Source organism: Gymnogyps californianus, chromosome 1 (genome assembly GCF_018139145.2).
Source record: "Gymnogyps californianus isolate 813 chromosome 1, ASM1813914v2, whole genome shotgun sequence".
Classification (NCBI taxonomy): domain Eukaryota; kingdom Metazoa; phylum Chordata; class Aves; order Accipitriformes; family Cathartidae; genus Gymnogyps; species Gymnogyps californianus.
In genome coordinates this window covers 218,732,386-218,754,607 of record NC_059471.1, presented here as the reverse complement: position 1 = coordinate 218,754,607, position 22,222 = coordinate 218,732,386, and the positions used below count along the sequence as shown (strand labels likewise).

Below are 22,222 nucleotides of genomic sequence, written 5' to 3'. Positions count from 1 at the left end.
TGGTCTCCCGCAGCATCCTTACTGCAAAACGGGACAGGGATGGTTTGGGCAGGTGGACGACAAGGTAGGGGGAAAGCTGGCTGGACCACCAGGCTCAAAGGGTGGCGATGGGCCATACGGAGTCCAGCTGGTGCCTGGTTACGAGCCCATTCCTCAGGGATGGACACGGGGGCCAGTACCATTTGGTACCTTCACTGACCGCCGGGACGACGGGCGGGAGATCCCTGTCACCAGCCTTGGGAGCAGCCGACAGGCGGGAGGGCAGGGCTGCTCGTCCGCGGGACCTCCCCAGGCTGGAGAAAGGGGCCGACGGGGGCTGGCGGGGCTCGGCCGGGAAAAGCACCAAGTCCTGCCCGTGGGCTGCAGCAGCCCCGTGCGGCCGGACAGGATGGGGCGACCAGCTTCCCCGAAAAGGCCTGGAGCATCCCGGGGCCCCTCAGACCCGGCGCCGGCAGTGCCCTCGGGCAATGGAGGCCGTGCACCTCCCGGGCGGTGATGGCCCGAGGGCCGCCAGTGGAGTGAGGGCAGGGATTGCTGCCCTCTGCTCAGCGCTGGCGAGACCCGTCGGGATACTGGGGCCAGGCTGGGCTCACCAGCGCAGGATGGACATTGCAGTAGTGTGGCAGGTCCCGTGAGGGCCTCGGGACGGTCGGGGCTGGAGCGCGGGAGGTCGAGGGAGAGGCTGAGCGTGGGGTTTGCTCAGCCCGGAGAGGAGAAGGCGAAGGGGAGACCCTACTGCGGCCTGCGGCTGCCTGATGAGGCGGGGAGAGAGGACAGAGCCAGGCTCCTCTTGGAGGTGCTGTGACAGGACAAGAGGCACAAGCTGCGGCCAGGGACATTCTCCCTCCATGGCAGAAAAGTCCTTCACCGGAGGGAGGTCGGACACCGACCGGGGCCCCGAGAGGCCATGGGGTCTCTGGCCTTGGAGACGCTCAGCACTCGTCCAGCCACAGCCCTGAGCAGCTGCCTGCCCTGAGCCAGACCAGCTTTCTCCAGGACCCTTCCCCTGGCCTGAACCTGTGACTTGCTGGTGTGGAGCTCCACAGTGAACTCATGCCGGGTAGTAAGGAAATATCAATTCTTTGTCCTGCTTTGACTCTACTAGTTTCACTTAATACCCTCCCGAGTTTGGTTTTGAAAGAGACTTTGTTGCTGGTGGGTAGGAGTTAGTGTAATTTAACAGTAACGATGCAGTTGTAACAAACAAGGTGTATGTGCAAAATCTTGGAGTCTTAAGTATGAAGAAAAAGGATCCAGCCACAAAATTAGACTGGTTGTTGAGACCTCGAGGCAGAGGGGGTGTAGGTTAATGTAAAATGGGAGAAGCTGTAGCTTTGAAGAAAAGAGGGGTAGTAAACTGTAACCCAAGAGTTATTGCTGCAATTAGAGTCAGATCTGGGCAGGGTGCTCTGACTGGGTTAAGCCAAATGCCCGATGATGCACACCGTGCTGTTTTGTGGTTATGACTATGCAAGTGAAAGTACCTGGGAGACTAATTTGGAGTCGATTGCCAGAGCCCGGCGGCATGCTGTTGAGCAGATCAGTGCGAGTGTGTCTAATGAAGATGTCCTATCTGTCACCTTGTCTTGTGGTGTTTGCATCAGTTCCCAAGGAGATAATACCTGTTTATCTTTTCTGTGCCACTTTTGGTTTTGTCATATTCCTTCTCAGCCTTGTCTTTCCCAGACTGAACAGTCTTGTCTATTTAGTTGAGCCTCACACGGATGCCACTCCAGGCCATTGATCTTTTCTCCCTTGTCTGCACCTTTTCCACTTCTGGTGTGGCCTTTCTGAAAGGGGAGCCGGGACTGCAGGTGGCCTTGAGGACACAGGCATACCAGGGGCTCACACAGTGACACGGTGGTGCTTTCTGTTCCTTTGGTCCCTGCTATTCTGTCGGGCACCTGAGGAGCATTGCTGTGGTGGGGTTGCAGGACTGCTGGCCACAGCCAGGCAATAGACAGCTCGGAGCCTGTTGTCCTTAGCATTTTACTTGTGTGACGTTGATCTGCTGTACTCTTCAGCTGTTTGGCTCTGTGAGGTCCTTCTGCTGGGTTTTGCAGTTGGCTCTCAGTTTTACTACACCAGGTACCTTAGTTGTTGGCTCACAGTTCGCCTCCCCTTCCCAGACCATCCCAGACCCGTGAGCAGCACAGGCACTGGCACGAATCTTGTTGGACTCTGCCATGAAAACTGCCTGGTTGTCTCTGCCTACCCTCCGTGGCGCATCTCTTGATCAGCTGTCTGTGCGGCTGAGACCCTTCCCTCTTCTCCCTGGGCAGTAGAGCTATTCAGCTGCACAAAGCTATCTGTAACAGGTCAGGCCCAGAGAGGAGGTTCAGGGGGACCTAATCAATAATACAAGCATAAAAACCCCAATGGATAAGGATCAGTGTTGATGATGCAAAATAAGGTGCATTAAAGAGAGAACATGAACTCCTTTAATGCCTGTGCAATAGGCTAAACTGAATACGTCAACACCGGAAAGGCACTCGGGGGTTAATGTAAGGAATTTATTTCCTTATGGATCATAAAGATCCATAAGGACCTGAACTTATATTAACCCCTGAGTTCTTTTATTAACAACCTGATCCATAAAGATCTTATGGATCAGGTTGTTAGGATATGTTAGAAATGACTGTTTTGCAATATGCTAAGTATAAAAATACAGAAGCAGGAGTAAATATATTACGTCTGTTGACAATTTTTTCATATAACTAAAAGCAGTGGTGGAGTTACGAATAAAGATGTAAGCGTAGGTGCCATAAATAAGAGCACAAAAAAGCCCCACTGGGCCAAACCAGTGGTCTGTCTGACCCCGTATCCATCTCTAGCAGTGGCCAAAGGACCTGCTGTTCAGGGAATGCACAGAGTCCGGCCACTTTCTGCAGTCTGTTCCCCCCATGCTCCTCCTGTTTCCACAACTGCTGGTTTAGGGTTGTCAGAGGCTGCATCCCCATCTTCTCTCTTTTTTTTTTTTTTGCACACATGTAGAGGAAATTAGACCTAGGCCCATCAAAATAAACTATCTTTTAATTCATTCAAATGCAGAGTTTTGCAGGTAACTAAGGACTAATGCCAGATCTAGAAAACAGGGAGCTGTATCCTGGAAAGGACGTGGGGTTTGGCCGTCTGAAAGGGATGGAGCGGTCAAAGTAAACTGAACCCAAACTGCCACATGCTTTAGTGAAAAGCGCTAATGTGATGCCTGGAGATGGAAGCAAGGGGATAGTGAGTTGAGGTGAGGACAATATTTTATAGCTGTATTTGACAGCTGGGAGACAGATGCTGGAATATTGCCTCTGGCTCTGATTCTGCACTTTAAAAAGTGTATTTAAAATTAAAGAGGGTGCTGAAAAGAGCAACAGAAATTCTTTGAGATCTGGAGAAAATGCACTACAATTTATGAATATCAGCCTCTTCTGCTCACCCTAAACAAGACTCTGAGGTGTCAGTGTTAAATGGGGGCTACCAGTGTAGCAAGAAACTGAGTACTAAAGAGCTATTCAGTATCACAGAGAAAGATATAACAAAAAATAATGATTGTATTGGAAGTTTAAACAAGGGAAATGAAATGAGAACTAAGACTTACCTTTTTTCATTGAGGATGACTGTTTGCTTATTAATTTACCCAAGGAGGGAGCGTGGTTTCCATCGTGTGATGTTTTTGGACTCAAGCTGGATGCTTTTCAGGAAACTGTTAGCCAAATTCAAGTAATTTAGTTCATTATGGGAGCTACTGGTTGAAACTTACGGGGCAGTGATACGTTGCTCAGACGAGATGATCTTACGGGCCCTCTTAGTTTCCCATTCTCTAGTCAACCTTGGTTTCATTTGCTCCATTATACTGAGAAGTTCTGTATCTCTTTGCATGTGTTTATTAGGACCTATCTATCCAACTAGCATGTCTCAGTCCTGATGCTGGATGAACAGAAGATCTTATTCCCTCCTCTCCAGAAGAAGCTTTGCTCTACATGGCTTTTTTTCAGCCCTATATAGAGCTAAAGCTTCCCAGGTCCTCATTTTCCAACCGATCGCAAGTTAGACAGGTGGCTGTGGTTGTGGTGTTGCAATGAGCCAAGCAGGAAACATTCCCAGGTCTCTGAAGGTAATAGTCGTCTCTTTAAGCTGTCTTGGGCGCTTTGGTGGGGTCAGCTTGATTTACAGGTCCAACTCTTCTGCATTTCCCTCTGCGCTGTCTTTTCTGTATGAAGAGTTCAGCAGTTGGATGAAACTGGCTGGCAATTTTGCTCTTCAGCAGCCCTTTCCATGCAGGTGGCTAATAATAAAGCTGTTGTAGCTCTGTGTAAGAGGGAGGTTTTGCCTGAACCAGTCACTTAGAGTTAATCAGGAGTTGAATCTCTTTAAACATTCATTTCAAGCTGCGTTTGTATCAGAGGCAGCTGCTCCTCTGAAAGCGCTGACTGGTGGGACTATAGGATGGGGCTGGTTGTCACTGTCAGTACTACTGAAGAGTTGTAATAAGGGGGCTCTTGGACTCTTTATTTTTTAAATAGAAGTAACTGGATGGCTTCCTGTCTCAGGCAATGGATTCTGGGGGATGATACAACAGTCAGCAACATCGTTCCAGACTGGCTCATAAGCAGCAACCATTTTGCTGGAAAACCCGTAGAGCCAAAATACATTGTTATCTACAGCATGTAACTCTGCAAGAAGGGCTCATGCACTGGGCGCTTTCCTGCTGGGAGCTGAGAACCTCCCTCCTGCTCTTTATCTTGTTTCCTTTTGGTGGAGGCAGCTTCTCCCAGTGTGGCGTTTAGCACAGCGGATGGCAGGGCCAGAGCTTTCCTCAGGAGGTGATCTAAGCCCAGAAATTCCTATTGTTTTGCCAGCATACACAACTTGCTCTCTACGCTGGTCCCAGTTTGCCTTTTGCCAGCACCCAGTGCACAGAAACCTTGTGCTGTTTTCTCCTCTCCGCCGCTAAAACGCCGAGTGGTGGTTGCTCTGCCCTGGTCCCTGCAGAGCCCAGCTCCTTCCCTGGACCATGGTCGTGAGGGGAAACAAGCTGCAACGGTGATGTTCGGCCCATCCCACGGTCCCTGGCCAGGGCCCGTCCGCACGTGGGGGCTGCTGCTGGCTCCCCAGCCTCTGCCCCGCAGGGCTGGTGGTGGGTTTGAGGGGTTGCTGGTGGGAGTGCTCTGGGCGATTCCTGGTCAGGGCTGTCTTGTGGCTCTGATCCCTTCTCCCGCCAGCATGCAAGCGAGGCCAGGAGGATCCTGCAGGATTTCACACACTGCAGGGGAACAGTGACATCTGCCCCAGGTCGCAGGAGGAGCTTGCTGCTGAAACCGATGCTTAAGGGGATGGGCTTTTAACGAGTAATTGGGGAGAAAAAATGTATAATTGGAGAAAACCAAACATAATCTTTTAAGGAAAGGTGAAAGAATTACCTGGGCTTTTTTGTTTTATACATAATGTCTGTTCCTGTAACTTCGTCCCAGTCCCAGTGTTACAAGGAGCCGCTGCTCGCTCGGTGCAAGCGCCTGGCTCTGCTGCAGAGCACTGCACGCTCCTCCAGGACGCTCCGCTCCAGGTCCGAGTTCAGACGTGGTGCATTTGTCCTGTGCAGACCGCTCGGTGCCTCTGGTCACCTTTGTCTTCTTTCCTTTTACCTTCTTCCTGTTTCTGTTGTTTCCTGAAAGACAGGGCCACCAGACCTGCACGTGATGTAGAAGATCTGGATGTGCTGCCAATTTATGAGTGTCATAGCAGCCCTTTCTACATCACTTCAGCCCAGATCCCAGCATGGGCCCCACGTGACTCCACTGATGAACTCCTGTGTCAGGAAACCTGCCTGGTTGACCTTCACCTTTGTTTACTATCTTCCTTGTCGGTTAGGGATCCAAAGGAATGCTTTCTTGCTTCTGGCACTTCAGTTTATGGCAGCAAGGGACCTTGCTGAAAACATTTTGGAAATGCGCGTGCGTATTTGTAAGCAGGCCAGCCTTATTCTGGTAGGCGTGGGTTTCCTCCAGGCTCTCCTCGTAGGTGTGAGGCATGACTCCACAGAAAATAAGCAGATTTTTCAGCAATGTAAATGTTTGTCGCAGTTCCAGTCCGTGTTCCTGGGACAGAGGCCAGGCCTTTGGGCCCAGAGCATGGCAGAATTGCGGAGCTGCTCCTGGGTATCAGCGTCTCCTGCCCGTGCTCTGCTCCCACTCCCGAGATGGTTTGCACTATGCGGTGCAGAGCACAGCCGGTGCTGTGCACGGGCAGTCCGCGCCACTTGCAGTTGCGCTCTCAAATCTGCCGTGCTCATGCATCTAATGAGGAGCTTTTATTCCTTGTCTGCGAGACCCTTTGCGTTGGCATCCGTTGTGACGGTGACTAACGAGGAGCCCATCCTGCAGCCAGTCCTCACGGGAGGAGCTCCGGGACTCCTCCTTGGATGACTCTCATGCCTTGGTTGCTTGCCAGCCTCACCCACTTTCCGTCAGGCTCCCCTCTTCCTCTGCGTTTGTTAGTTTTGATGACTTCAATACCATTGTCATTTTGCATGTGGTGTGGCAGGATTGTGCTCTTTTCTGTTCCCATTCAGAGGCACCTCCCATTTTCTAAAGGAAATCTTTTACTTCTGATAGATTCCTCTGCTCTGTTGGTTTGGCTGCTCCATCTTTCTGTAGGGGCCTCTTAGAGGCTGTTTTTTCATTTTTGCCATACATTTGCTCAGAGCTTCTAATGTGATATTATGAAATATACTCCCTGCTGCCTGCAAGCACATTACCTTTTCAGCTGCTTCTTTTTAATTTCCTTTCAACTCTTTCTCATTTGTGTGCTCTTCGATGAAGAATTTTTGGCTTTTTTGCTCTTAAGGGATGGTTGAATGTAAGAAGTTCTTTATTGTCATTATTGCAAGGTGGCTCTTGAATAGATCTTGTCTGTCATCCTGTGCGTTGCTGAGGATTGAATCTGAAGCTCTGAGCTCTTTCTTCCTTCAGGAAGGAGTCATCCGTGCTGTCTAAAAGTTGAGAAGCTGTACCATTTTCTTTCAGGAGTTGTTCCGAAGGCTTTGATTGTTGTGATCAGAGCTTGTAATTGTATGGAAGAAATTATTGCTTGTAACTGCAAACCAGAGTGAGCAACTTGTTCTGAAAGCTGCTCCCACCCTGCCCTCCTCTGAGCCTGCCTGCCGGTCTGGGACCTGCCCTGGCTGCAGGGTGGGCTCTGTGGGTGCTGTGCCGTGCCGGCTCTCACACGGGACTGGCGCTGCCACGGTGTGCTCCCTGCAGAGGTGCCTCCTTCAGCTCCCCGGGATCCCTCCTGGGTCTTCTGGGGACTGACACCGGGAAGAGCGCTGAGCCTCTCATTTCAGGAGAGTGTCAAGAGGAAGGGGCAGAGACCTTTCCTTCCCCTGCAGGTTTGGGATTGTACAAGGCAATTTGGTTCCTTTTAAAATTGATGTTGACTCGAGTGTCCAAACCGTCAGGGTTGGAGCTACTTGCACCCTGTGTGAGCTGCTCTGAAGTGCTGTCTCTGGGCTGGATCTCTCCATGCGGTGGTGCCAGGTGCCCCACGCTGTCTGAGCTCAGCCCCTCTTCCTGATGGAGATGGGATCAGTCTCTGGCATGGCATCTGCAGCTCGGGCAGCCAAGTCCTGCTCTGCCTGGGATCAGCCCAGTGCTGGTGTGGGAGCTGCTGGGGCTGACCCGGCCGCATGGGAGGCCAGAGGAGAGCAACGTGCCCCTCTGTGAGGCGGAAAGCAGAGGAGCTCTCACTGCTGTGGCTCCTGGAGCAAAGCAAGCCTGGTCCGCCCCGTGCACAGAGCAGCTTTTTCCTGCTAATCCCTGCAGGCTTCAGAGTTAAGGCTGCACAAAGATATCCCTTGCAGCCCTTCTGGCAGGGGTTTGTGGGATTAGCCTCATGTTTTTGGATTGCTCCCAGAGTGACTGTGCTGCGTCATGGAGTGGAATAAGCAAGTTTAGTTCCAGGATCTCTGATATGAGAAAGTCTTTAATATATGTGATGGTGTTTGGAGAAACAAAGTCATGAGAGACATTTAAGTAGCTGGATTATGCCCACAAAGGGCTGTGCAGCGTTTTGACCTCACAGCTGAAGTAGGCATTTTCTTCCTTCTGATTTCTGATGCAGGTTAAAGACAGAAAGAAACACACTGCAGGGTGGAAGTTCATAGAATTATAGAACGGTTTGGGTTGGAAGGGATCTTAAAGATCATCTCGTTCCAACCCCTCTGCCATGGGCAGGGACATCTTCCGCTAGACCAGGTTGCTCAAAGCCCCATCCAACCTGGCCTTGAACACTTCAGGGATGGGGCATCCACAGCCTTCTGGGGCAACCTGTTCCAGTGCCTCACCACCCTCACAGTGAAGAACTTCTTCCTTACATCTAATCTAAATCTACCCTCTTTCAGTTTACAGCCATTACCCCTTGTCCTATCACTACATGCCCTTGTAAAAAGTCCCTCCCTGGCTTTCCTGTAGGCCCCCTTGAAGTACTGGCAGGCTGCTATAAGGTCTGCCCGGAGCCTTCTCTTCTCCAGGCTGAACAACCCCAACTCTCTCAGCCTGTCTTCATAGGAGAGGTGCTTCAGCCCTCTGATCATCTTCATGGCCCTCCTCTGCACTTGCTCCAACAGGTCCATGTCCTTAAGTTGTTTTCTCTCTTAAATATGAAATGTTAATACTCCCCAGAGTATGTCTGTGCAGTATAAAGTTTGGTATAAAATTAGGTGGGTTTTATGCCGGGACCTTCCTTCAACCAATGCTTGCACTTGTGCACGTGTGCATGCCTGTCAGTAGTGCTTTTCCATTAGCCACATATTTTAATACTGAACAACATAATTTGACAGTGAGGAAGAGTCCTAGAGGCTAAATAAGCATGTAGGAAGGTATAGACAACGTTTATTTTTTATTTATGCGTCCCTGAAAGGATGATACGTATTCTGCTTCTCTTTGAGGACTGAAAGAGAACAGAGCTGACGTTTCTCAAAGGTTTTGAACTGCTGATTTCTCACACCAGCAAGCGGCCGCCTCTTCCTTAGTACCTGCAGTAGGACAAGCCATAGTTGATAAGCATGCTGACTTGCTAATACGGTCAGCGATGAAATAGATAACGCTGACCTCTGTTTGCAGTACAAATGCATGCTGCCAAGTGCAAGTTATCCGTGCCTGAGAAAAATGAGCTGTAACATCAGCTCGGTGACTTTCTGTCTCACACGGTGGCTTTCCCGGGTGGTGGTGTGCAGGCGGGCAGGCTGGCACCGTGCAGGGCAGCGCGGGCGCTCTGCTGGCTCCCGCCCTGTGCCCCGGCAGCATCATTTGCTTCTCTCTGGGCAAAGCTGTTTGATTTTTTCAAAACAGTGCCTGTTTAATTCACAGAACCAAAAAGATGCTATTAAGGGGACAAGGGACCAAAACAGGCCCTGGGGTTAAATTTTGAAGTTGGAAGTGGGGCTGAAGGGCTGAGTGAGGATGTGCCGTTACTTCTGATGCCCAGGGCGAGCGTCCTTCTTCTGGTCCGGTGGGGATGCGGTGCGGCGGTGGCTGGAGCTGTGGTGCTGCAGGTCCATTGCAGTCGCTGGCAGTGCTGCTGAGAACGTGGAGAAGGTGGGGATCGGGTCGGTCTGTCTGTTTGGAAATCCAAATAGATGGCTGCGTTCAGGCCTCAACTCTTCAACACCTTCATGGACAAAGTGTGCTTATGCTGCTGTGTGGATCCGTGCTGCACCTATCCCTTGGACACGGTGTGCACCTCCAGTCTCCCATTGCAAAGGTGATGATGTGGTCTAGGGGAATAACAAGGGTGGGCAGAAGTGTGGAGTGCCTCCATGTGATGAGTGGAGCAGGACTCAGCCTGGGAAAGCAGCGGCTGCTGGGGGAGCACTGCAGAGGCAGGAAGGGTGGTTTTCCTTCCAGCACAAAAATCAGGAGCATTAAATGGGGCTGACAGGCTGTGGCTTTGAAATGAAGCGCTGAAACAAGACTAAAATGCTGTCTTCTCCTCCTACAGAAAGTGTGGAGTGGGAGGAGAAACAAACAAGGGGGAAAACAAAGTGATGGGAACAAGGAAAGGTTGAGGGCCAAAATGCAAAACCAGGGACCTGGGAGGGGAAATGGTGGCTGCCAACGGGGACAGGCTGTTGCAAGACTGACCTCTGGTGCTGCCAGCATGGCATCCTCTTGCCTTCCTGCTCTCTGCCCGCAAGAGCGGATGCTGCGAAGAGCCTGCACCCACGCCAGGCTGTGCGGCTCGGCGGGCTCTGGCCAGGGCAGGTTCCCATGGCTGACCTGCTCTGCCAGCACCGCAGCCCTGGCCCCACAGCCAGCCGGGAGCGTGACAGCAGGGGCTGCAGCTGTAGGAAATACAGCCTGAAGATGATGGGCTATAAATATTTGATGACTTGGGTCCTGAGGAGGGAGGGAAACTGCTTACGGTGCCAGGGAAACCCACTGTGGTCACAGGGTGAGATGGGGAAGTGTGACTTTCCATGCGGGGAGGCAGAGGCCTCTTCTCCCCTCATCCCGCTGGGGAGACCTTGCTGGATGCCTCCAGCTCCTGGCAGGGCTCACGGTGCTGCCGTTCATCCCTCCTTTGTTTGCACACCTATGCAGTCCGTGGTGGAGAAGTCAGTAGACTCTTTACAGCCTATCGGGGATTTTTAAGTGAAATTTTGCTATTACACTGTTATTAGGCCATAAAATATTCTTTGACACTTCTCATATTTTATGGGATGTTATAACATACAGGGTTTGAGTCTGCCCTGAACGCCACAAAATGCGTTAGGGGGATCTGCTAAGTCTCATCCTTCTCTAACTCTTTTTTTCCCCTTCCCGTAATCCACTGACATGGAAAAGGTTGTGGCTTTCCCATTTTATCCTTCTTGTTCTTACTGTGACTGTTCCTGGGTGCAGCTATGGGGTACAGGACCTTGGTGATTCTCGGCTCTAATTGCCCTCTGTGTTTCTCCACAGAAGTGTCTACGGTTGAATCCAGATGTTCCCGTGTGGGTTTCCAAGCAGCGCATCCTCTGCACTTTGAACCACAGCCTGAAGGATGTTCTGAACTATGGGCTCTTCCAGCCGGCCTTCAATGGCAGGGCTGGGAAGTTTCTGGATGAGGAGCGCCTGCTGAGGGAGTACCCCCTGAATCCAGACACTCCTGTCCCCTACTTGGAGGTAGCCATCATCTTCTTTTTTTTTTTTTTTAAATGTGTGTATATTTATATAGACATATATAGATATATATACATACATATATATATGTACATAAGTATGTAGAACTTCTATGATCCTTTCCACTGTAGTCTCTGTAGGCACCACAGATATTAATGCCCCCTGTCCCCCTCCCCTTTTTTTTCCCCATTTCCCTTCCAGGAGTGAAAGCATAGAAATTTGTGTGGGTGTATGTTTACTCACGGAGAATTCATTGAGGGAAAGCTGAGGCAAATGCCTCTGAGTTTTAGTTGCTCGTGACTCTGTCTGCTCGAGAGCTCCATAACATTTGTCATAGCCCTGTGAAACAGCTTCCCTGTTTTCTGACCCTGTTGATCAAAATTTCTATTTTTCTAGTGGTGCATAACTGTCATGGGAAATTGCAGTAACGGAAGGAAAGCCAGTCTCTTAGGTACAGAGGGAAAATCATAGGGAGATCTTTGAACATGAGGCTGAAGGACTTGAGTTTGATATTTTAATTAATTTACAGTTACTGTAGAGACTGGAACATAACTGTGTGCTTTGACAGCAAATGACTGTCCCTGTATGGACCTCATTTGTGTGATGAGCATGGAGGATAATCTATACTATTTTCTGTTTCAGAAAATTAACTAGAGCAGAAGTTAACTGAGTTAACTCTGTATTTACATTCACTATAGGTTTTGCCTTGGGTTGGGATTCAGGTGATCACATGTAGATGTTTATTCTAAGGTGACATGCAGCATTTCTTGGGCTCCATTGACTGTCACTGTGGACATCCCCACTGGCTGTAATGGGACTCTAGTTACCTGCACGTGGACTTCTAAATTTAGGGATCTTGTGCTATATTTTGCCCACAAAGTCTATTTAGAAAGCATTACATGCTTAAGCTGCACGAGCTTTTATAAATGCAAGCGTGAATGCTGTTATTATAACTAATCCTGACTAATTTGGAAAGAAAGTGCAGCACAATTTCTTAGCAAACTAACATTTAATGTAGACAAAAACATTTGGAACAACATTAATAATGCTTGCAAATAAACCTATGAGGTGGTAAATTCCTTAATGTTCCTTATACAGGCTTTAATGCTTTGTTTTTGTATAATTTAGCATAATGTCCACACTTAATGTCTTAGCACACACACCTAAATGCAGACTTGACATGGGTATTTGTTGTGTGTCATTTCAATTCTTCATAACTTGATAAGAATGGCAGCTGAGCACTGGAGAATCCTATTGGAAAACAAAAATCCAGAATCTATTTACAAGACATAAATCCTATGCTGATACCACTGAGGTTTCTTGAACCCAAAAGATAAATTAGCCCTCAGGGCTGCATATGAAGGTAATCAGATAAATGACAGATTTGTGCATATTGGCAGAAAAAGTACAGTAAAAAGCAGGTATCTGCGGTAGTTCCCTGGAGAGGTGGGATGCTGGCTCTGTTCTATGCCAGGGAGAGCTGTAGCTACTCCAGATGCCTGTGTTGGATAAAATAGCAGCTGCAACGCAGTGTGTTGGTGATCAAACAACATGCAATGGGGTCTACCTGCCCGTCTGCTGAGATCCAGTTACCCTCATGTGCCTTTGGAGGTATTGACTGTATCCCATATTATCTTACTGGTTGTTACCTACTATCAGAAGCTTATTGTGTCCTTCTTAATGAGATAGTTATTTTGTTTGCATGCCAAACACACCGTTGTGTTCTCACCATTATTAGTCATCACACATTCAGTTCACGCACCTTGTAAATTTGAATGAGATTTGGAAATTCTTGTGCCTGTATGTCCTCCCTGCGCAAGTCCAGTCCGCAGGCAAGCTGTTGGAGCAAAACCATTGGGATGTGACTAGCTTAGGGTTGGCTGCCCACTTCAGTCGCTTCTTCAGAAGTTCTGCTGCTCAGTTTTGAGCAGCTGAATACGTGTTGTACAACTTAACTCTTCTCAGATGAGGTTTTTGCCTTACACCTGGGTGGCAGGGTGCATTGCTCTTGCATCAAAGCCGAGGTAGCCTGGCTTCCCTCTCTCAGACCTGCCTCCCTGATGCACTGCCCTGGCCCCTGCCTGCATAGCGTGGGGCAGCTGGGAGCCCCGCAGGACCTTACCCAAGGCCGAGTGCTGGGAGAGCAGCAGTGGGCGAGTCCGAAAGCAACTTTTTGGGAAGCCGAAAGCGAGCAGTCCGCAGAGCAGCGCTGCCCCGGCTCAGCCAGAGCACTGCCCAGGGCTCGGAGGCAGACGCTGGGAGCGAAGCTCATTTGCAGACCCTCTAACGTGGTGCTGGGCGTGAAGAGGAGCCACGGAAGGATGCTTGCATGACTGCATAGGGATGCACAGAGGATCCCTGACACTGGCAGCATCCGCAAAGGACCAATGTCTGTGAATCAGTGGGGAAGACAATTTTTACCTTGGAATGATTTAAAAAAAAAAAGTTGTGTGAGGAAACATCTGCTCAGTAGTACAAGTTTGTGATAGACTGAAAATGCACTAATATTTTGCCAGTATTGAAAAGTAAGTGGGATGAGCTTAGTAAGTGCGGTCCAAAGATAACTTGGTGTCAGTTCCAGCTGAAATAATGGAATGTTGATGGAGGATTAAGTTCATAGCAATTCAAAATCTCAGAATACAATTCATGCATTGAAAAAAGATCTAGTCAAACAAATCCAATTTCATTCTTTAAGGAGATTGTAATTCTACTTGATAAAGATAACTATACAAAGGTAGCAGCCACTTTGGGGTACTTGATTTTGTTCTACATGATATTCAGGTTCAGGAATAGCGCTATAAAACATCAGTAGGACAAATGCCACTGCCTAACTAATAAATGATAAAAAGCAGTAGTCACTGGGATCATCACTGCATAGATTTATTTCTAGTGGGGTTTCTTAGGGACCAATGTCAAGCTTGATGTGGTTACCCCAGGGATCTTGGTGTAAATGTAAAATCACTGCTGATAAAGTCTGATTACACAAAGTTTGGCAGAGAATATAACAGTGTCGACTGCACTGTCTAGGTCATTTGGTAAGTGGGTGTCCCATCAAAGTATGCTCTAAGTCAGCCAAATGGCAAACATACAGGGATAAGGATTGCTCGCAAAGGAAGGACTCCCATTGTGGAAAACAAAGTTTCTGAAGAAAATTTTTGAGCCTTTTGGTCAAGAAACGTAACAGCAATTCCCAGTGTGATGCAGTGGCACAGCGTGACCCTGTAATCCTTCAGTTTGTGCCCTGACAAGTGGTGAGTTGGTTTTAGGAGTGGTTGGGGTGGAAGCGGTTGGTATTGGAGCGGTGTGTGGGTGAGAGTCAGTGTACTTGAAAGGACATTGGAAAGAGGCATGGGACAGAAAAGAGCAGCAGAAATGACCTGAGAACAGAAGAGAGGATCCCTCAATGAGAGATTTAATGCTCAGCCTGCTTACAGGGAAGTCGGCTATAGACCACCTGTTTAAGAACCATCCTGGGGAAAACCATTCTGTTGTTAGAGAGATCCCTAATTAATTGGGAAGAAGCAGAACAAAGCCCACACTGTCTGGAAGCTGAAGCCAGACAGATTCATATGAAAAACTGGCCAGAATTTCTTTAGTGAGGAAAGCAATTAACTATTAGAGCAAATTATGAAGGAGAACAGTGTATTCTGTATCTGTTGTTGTTTTCAGCTCTAGACTGAATGTCTTCATGCAAGCTGATGTTTACTGGAGCTGCTCGAGAGCCGTTTGATGCTGAGTGGGTTTTGTTCATCTCATATCTGACATTCTTCCCTCTTGCAGTTCCGGTACAAAAGGCGTGTGTACACCCAGACTTTGCTGGATGACAAGCAGTTTGCCAAGCTCCATACAAAGGTAAGGCTGGAGTCTAGCTGGCAAGCTCAAAGCCCTGGTAGCATGTTCAGCACTGATGGTGGCCTACTACAGAGAGGATACCAGGTTTGGGGATGTTTCAGTCTTCCCTGCCTGCCAGACTGCATAGCACTCGTGAGAAATGGATGGTGCTTGCCGAAGCCTGGGGCGGTTTAGGTGGGGGTGCAAGCTGAAGGACCCCATCGAGCCATGGTAGGGTGCCCACACAGGGATAGACTTGCACTGCTTACGTGTGCTAGCAGGCAGGTGTGTGGTTGGACTAGGCTCTGCGGGAGAGCGTGGGGTCAGCTTTGCATGGGGTGGTGAGGCAGAAGAACACATGATGGGCCAGCTGAAGAGAAGCTTTATTCTCTGGCATGGAGAAGTCACTAAATGCCTGGAGAGCACAATGGTACACATTGAGGAGCACGCCTTCCCTTCCCCCAGCGAGAGGCTGCAGCACGCCTCCGCCTTGCGCGTGGGCTCGTTGCTTTGTCTCTGGCTTTAACCCATGTGTTTGGGTCAGGATTTTGCTGGTAGGATCCACATGTGAAGTGGAAAGCCCTCTTGGTCTACTGCAGCCCCAACATGTTGTGGGCAGTGATCAAGGCATGTGCCAAGATCAACGGTGCAGGCACTGAATGGACAGTCTGGGTGTTTGGAGAACAAGGAGTGTGGCAGGAATGGTGCTTTTGCATGCATGGGTGTTTCCTGGGAGGAGAGATGCCCCACCAAAACCACCGGGCTCTGCGGCCAGGGACACCCCAGTTGGCACAGCCGGAGGGTCAGGGATGCTAATGGTGACAGGCCTTGGGCACGTGTTGGCTGGATGCCCTCTGACATTGCTCTTCCCCTGGACAGCTGCGGTGGTCCCATGATGCCACTTCTCGCCTAAGAAATAAAGAACAATAATTATGGAGAGGTCTGGAACTGTCAGAAGGTTTCTGCTGCCACTAATAATTTTGCCTTGAGATGGGACGTGGCCCCGTAGGGACTTTGATGGTTCCTGGGAGGCTGGGGCCAGCGGCACGTGGGAACTGCAAGACAGGAGGAAGGGAGTGGACTCCGGCAGTGCGGTGGCCATTGCACAGCTGGGTGGCTCTAACGCACTGGGCAGCATTCGAACTGCTGGGTGGCATGAGGACATCTGTAGCCCCCATCAAACTCATTTTCTGGGAGAGTCCATGGGGAAGGGCTGGAGCAGGGAGCGGTGGCATGGAGAGGCTCATGGAGATGGCCTGAGTGTGGAGGGCACTGTACTGGGGAAGGCTGTGCAGAGAGGCTTTGGGGGTTCTTGTTTAGGAAAGACGTGGGACTGGCTGGGATCCCAGGGCTCCCTGCTAGCTCCCTTGTTGCTGTGTATCGCAAGCTCCTGCAGAAACCCCCTGTGCAGAGCAGCCGCTTCCCACCGAGGGCTGAGCAGCCTCTTGGCTGTTTTCCTTTTGCCCGCTGACGAGACGCCTGCCGTTGTCTGCCTTGACCCTTCTCAGCTGCTCGGCCACTCTCGCCCGACAGCCAGCGGCTCCGAGAGAGGCGCAGGAGGTGCCCAGGGTCGGGCGACTGCGGAGGCACACCCGGGCGCTGTGCCTCCTCCTCGGCCTCCTGGCAGCCCACGTCGCCACTGGGCGCGGGGCACCCGTGTGTGGCTCCTGCCGCGGGTCCGCAGGGTGGTGCTTTGCTTCTGGTCACGTCTGCTCTGCAAGAGACAGGCAGGCAAGGGTGGTAAATTTTCAGTTAACAGGTACAACAACAAGAGCTGAGCTAGGTGGAGCCACAGACGTAAAGCAGAAGGGAAGAAAACCTCCTCCCAAAGGGCTTGACCTACGCCAAAGGTGAAAATCTTCTTCGTGGGAAGAAGCAGGTCCTCTGTCTTCTGTTTGCAAGAAGCAGGTCCTCTGTCTTCAGTTTGCAGAGCTGCAGAAACAAGGAACAAAATGCTGTTAGGGTTCATGTTTGACTCACGAAGATTAAAGTCACGAGGCTTCTGTCTGGTGGCATAAGAATATCCAGGCAGCAAATCTGGAAAGCTCTCAGCATCTTCCTGGCGCCAGGAAGTGTGAATCACGGTCCTCCTGAGCCTTGCCAGTGAGAGACCGTGCCTGCTGGAGGGAGGGCTGGAGGCGCCTGCCACAGGGAGACCTGAGGACTTCCCCTACAAGCATGTAGTAGCCATAAATGCACTTTATTGAATATTCACTTAATCTCCATGCTTTAATTTCTACTTAAAAAACAAATTTCCTTCGTGTTGTTTCTTTATTTTTAAACCATCCCTTGCAGATAAAATATGACATCTGAGCGAGATCCTGCATCTCCGCTCCCTTTTGTCTCCATCAAGAGGATGCTGATGAGCGTTTCCTTTGGCTGGTGTTTTCCCAGAGCCTGGGGGCACCGTGGGCTGCGGTGCTTGTGGGGGCAGAAGAGGAGCCCTCGTCCTGCCCCGGGGCTGCTCCTGCAGGGGTGTGGTGCGAGGGAGGCGGCGGAGGCAGCCGCAGGGAGTAGCGCCAGGAGGGGCGCGAGTGGGAGACGTGCTCGTGCTGGCCACTCGTTGAAGCGATGCTGGTGCTGAGAGCCGGCGGTGGCGTGACTTACCCGCCCGGCACAGATCGATGCTGTTTTGCTGGGAGAGGGTGAGAGCGGAGCGTGCGTGTGCAGCCTCCTGGCAGCTGGCTTGAGGGTGAGAGGGGGACGGAGAGCAGAGGGACATGGGCTCCTCTCTGGGACGGTGGCTGGCTGAGCAGAGAGAAAACCGGCAAGCTGCTGGGGACCGCAGACCCCGAGCGAAGAGCACGGTACTGCCTGCTTCTGCCCTGTCTGCTGTGCCGCCCCCGCTGCAGCTGCACCAGGCACCGCCAGGCGAGGGGCTGTGGGGGGACAGTCCTCCCGCCGTGCCACCGTCCCCACGGAGGGATGCTGTGGGGGCTGGCGGCAGGGCAGGAGTGGTTGGGGGGTTCATTCCCCGCGTCGAACATGCAGTGAGGAGGTGTCTCTGGGCCGACTTGGGGAACGGCTGGCTCCTCCACCACTGCAGGCTTGTACAGGCTTACGCGTCGGGTTGGCTGCTGTGGAGGGTTTCTGCTTCTGACTGTGCATTTAGGGGTAGGTGTTTTCTTCTGGGAAAGCAGATGCACGGAGGTGATGCCTCTGCGGTGTGGTGCAGACCGTACGTGTTGCTCGAGGCGTGAGGCTTTGCTGTTATTTGTAGTGATGCCTAATTGCTCGGGCAGTGAAATACTGTTTTTTCTGAGATGTGGTAATTCAAAGGGCTGTGAAGGATTAGCTTTAGGTCTAACAGGATGGTGGGACCGCTCCTGAGGCTGTGGTATGTGTGAAATCTTTAGGCCTGTGGCTAATGGTCTCATCTGAATGAGAGCAAAGTATGAAAATGTTCACAGTTTAGAGTCTGACTTTTAGTGGCAGGATACACTACTTGAATCTTTTAATGACCTTGAAACATGATTCTTAACTGCCATTAAAAAAGAGAAACAAGAAAAAAAAACCCAACTCTTTTTTTTGAGTGCCAGTGGACTTGTTCTAAGAAGTGGGGAAACTGTTTTCTTGTATGGCTAGCAATAACGAAGTGACTTGGTAAAATCAGTCAATCATCAGCCTCAGTCCCTTGCGCCTCTTGGGATCTGCAGGCAGTGACATTTCTTATAGATATTTTTCCCATTGAATTGCAGTACACCATTTAGAAATGGGAGTGCAAAAAATGCATGTTAGAAAAGGGCAATCCCATTGTGCTTATAAACGAAAATCTGTGCAGAAAAATCTTGGCATTTACCAAAATGTCCACAAAGGACGTTGTGCTACCAAGAGACTTGGGATATTACCACCTTGAAGGGGAAAGAAGTAACACACTTAAAACACACTTAAAGTAATTATTAGGAGCACATATGCCATTAGTGTTGTAGATGACTGACATTAGCATAGAGCCAGAAGCGCTGGCCACAGACGGCGATGCTCTTGTGCTGCAAACTGTACGGTTACAGAAGAATGGCAGCCCTGCGCGGGGCTGGGGCGGGTGCAGGCAGGGGCTGCAGGCAGAGCAAGGGTGACAAAGCAACGAGAAAGTGTCAGCTTGGTGGACAACACTCGCGGCAGGTCTGCGGCGTGACTGTCACCACCTTTCCTGTTGGGGTTAGTGCGCGAGAGGGGTGGTTGTAGTGGGGAGGGGACGGTGGCACTGCTCTGCGGAGCAGTGGGACGCGGGGGATATCTTTGCCCAAGGCGCACCTGGGTGAGGGGAGCGAACGCCATGGCCACGGCGATGTCGGGAGGAGACAGCAGAAAGGAGCCGGTGCAGGCTGTGAAGGACCTCGGGAAGAGACAGGCCACTGGAGCTGGATGCAGGAGAGTCTGTGTGTGCTGGTGAGGCCTGCGCTGGCAGAGGCAGCGTGTTGGGGGGGGCTGCACCCACCTTCAGGATGGAGGACTTGCACTCATCCGGGCTGGAGGAGGATTTTGCATTAATAGTGGCTGAAGGTGATCAAGGCTGGGGCAAGGATTCAAGACTTGAGGATGGAGAACAGGGTGGTGCCTTGCTGTTTGCTGTTTTGCACTGCCATCAGTGCCATCTGCGTCCTGGGGCCCCCCTCTACAGCAAGAAACACATCAGACCTCATCAACTGGCGTATCAAAGCTGGGCACAAGCAAGGCCCGTCCTGCCTCTCTGCTGCAGGAGACCTCTTGCTTGTCTCTGACTTCTCCTTCTCTACCCAGACAAACTAACGAACGAAGGGCAGGACAGCAGGATCTAATGGCTGAGAGCATGCGAAGGCTGCCCCAGGTGACCGCAGCCCATCCAGCCCACCATCTTCCTCTGGTAACAGCCGACCTGGATTTCAGTGAGTCTTTGGAGAGAAACAGAAGGGTAAAAGTGAAAAACCTGGTGGGTTGAGATAAGGACAGTTTAACAGGTAAAGCAAAAGCTGCGTGCGCACGCAAAGCAAGATCAGGAATTCATGCACTGCTTCCCGTCGCGGGCAGGTGTTCAGCCATCCCCAGGACAGCGGGGCTCCATCACACGTGACAGTGACTTGGGAAGACAAAGGCCATCACTCCAAAAGTCTCCCCTTCCTCCTCCTTCCCCCAGTTTTATTGCTGAGCATGATGTCCTGTGGTCTGGAATATCCCTTGGGTCAGCTGGGATCAGCTGTCCCGGCTGTGCCCCCTCCCAGCTCCTTGTGCACCCCCAGCCTGCTCGCTGGCGGGGCAGGGTGAGGAGCAGAAAAGCCCTTGACGTTGTGCAAGCCCTGCTCAGCAATAGCTAACACGTCCCTGTGTTATCAACACTGTTTTCAGCACAAATCCAAAATGTAGCCCCATACCAGCTACTATGAAGAAATGTAGCTCTCTCCCGGCCAAAGCCGGTACATCCCAGCAGCGTCCCGTGCAGAGGAGGTGTCCCCGCTGGGAAGGTGCTGCTGGCAGGACGGCGGGGGCTGCCCCCGGTCCTCTGCAAAGGCTCGGCCTCCTCCGCGCGTGGGCCTCTGCAGGGCCTCTGTCCTGCTCGCGTTGGGGGTGCTCCAGGCAGGTGTGGAGACGCACCGAGCCAGCCCCCGAGACAGCAGTTAAACATTGTTGTGGTGTGTCATGAAATCCGTTATTTGACGTTTCTGTGGGAATCAATGAGGTGCCTATTTGCTGCTGCCTAATGGCCTGTGTGAGAACTTGTCACGCAGCCGGCACAAGGGAGGAGGTCCGTCTTCTCCAGTCTCTTCCAGGGCCTGTGACCCCGCAGCAGCGGCCATGCTCTGGAAAGCGGATGGTTTGTCTTAATTCCAGCTGCTGTTTGCGGCAAACTGGACCCTGAGAAAAGACTAGTCTTTCCTTGATACTGAAATTGCTGGAAACATCAGCATGTGCTTGGCATGAAGGGGATGTGTTGTCTTTCCGCTCTTGCAGAGCACCCGAGCCGGGTGCCTGCGGTTGGCTTCCCCCAGCACCCAGCCCGCGGTGAATAGCGAGTGACAGAATAATTTCTCTGCGAGAAGAATATCTCATTTATTTTCTTTCATTTCGATTCAAGAGAGAGAAGCTTGTTCCTTCGCACCAGTTTCCTCTCAATGAGCTTTTCTTTTCTGGAGGGTGTTGATTTTTCTTGTGGTTTGGTGCTAGCAGAGGATAATGGACTGCGGCAGGGCAGCTGCCAGCTGGTGGCTGGAGCTGCGCCCCGTCCCCAGGCACTCTCCCGGTGTGAACCTCCTTCTCGCTCTTGTAAACAAACAGAAGTGCCTCAAACTTGCTGAGGAGTTATCTGCTGAGGCGGGTGTTTTGGGTAACAATACGTGAACTGAGCTGAAGCACTGGAGCCGCGGTTCGGGCAGTAGCCCAAAGGGTAAGGGCAGACCCAGGCTTTGGTTCCTGTCTCTCCTTACGAGGATCCTCCTCGGGGAGCAGCGCAGCCTTACCCACAAGAAAGAAGACCCCAAAGACAGGGATTGCTTCCCAAAGGGTTTCCAGGCAGCAGGCGGGAGATACAGGAGGTGTGAGCAGTCGCAGTTTCCTTAAAGACCTTGTTGGTCCCGGTGTGGGGGGCGAGAGGGGTCCTGCCTGCCCACAGCCCCTGGGCCCCGACCCCTGCCCGGGCTGTGCCACCTGGCGCTGCTTGCGCGACGGCACCTGGGAAATAAGAGACTTAAAACACCCCTTAAAAAAATAAGGTGGAGTCTTACTCTGAGCTTTAGTTTTATTTGCATGAGTTTTTGTTGGGTCTTGGAGGTTTTTTCCTCCCCAGAGAAAGCTTGCTTCGCTCTGTTTACTGTAGCCATTCAAATATATCGATTTGCAAATCACCATAATCTTCACACTAAATACGCTGCTTTTGCTCATGTGAAGATACATTATGAGTGTTTGTTTAAGCAGTTAGATAGCTTTATATAAATGCATTTAGGTTTTAATTTTTGCGTGTAGGAAATGGGATGCCATGCCTTTACTGGCTTCTGATTATTTTTTTATTCTTTTGATTTGTATCAAACTGCATTTGGATGAAAGCTGAAACTCAATTAAAACTATAGCAAAATAACATTTTAAATTGTGTCTTTATCGCTTAAATAAATGTTGCTTGAATGTACTGGACACAGAAGACAAAAGTAAATTTATCAGTACATATCTTTTGTATTTAAAGCTGACTGATCTTTTAAACAAAGGAAGATTTAGTTTGTATGAGTGGTTCTCATCACAAATTCTCAAAGGTATTTAAGTGCCAGAAAATAAGCAAG

The 22,222-nt window shown here is 50.6% G+C and overlaps 1 protein-coding gene across 1 annotated transcript in view; it reads left to right on the top strand.

Moving 5' to 3' along the window:
• Window positions 1-22,222, top strand: part of LOC127023404 (SH3 and multiple ankyrin repeat domains protein 3-like) — a 299,615-nt gene that overhangs the window by 28,599 nt on the left and 248,794 nt on the right. The window contains exons 2-3 of the mRNA XM_050907545.1: window positions 10,953-11,156; window positions 14,934-15,005. Coding sequence (XP_050763502.1) covers window positions 10,953-11,156; window positions 14,934-15,005 — 276 coding nt within the window. The remainder of the gene's footprint in view (window positions 1-10,952; window positions 11,157-14,933; window positions 15,006-22,222) is intronic.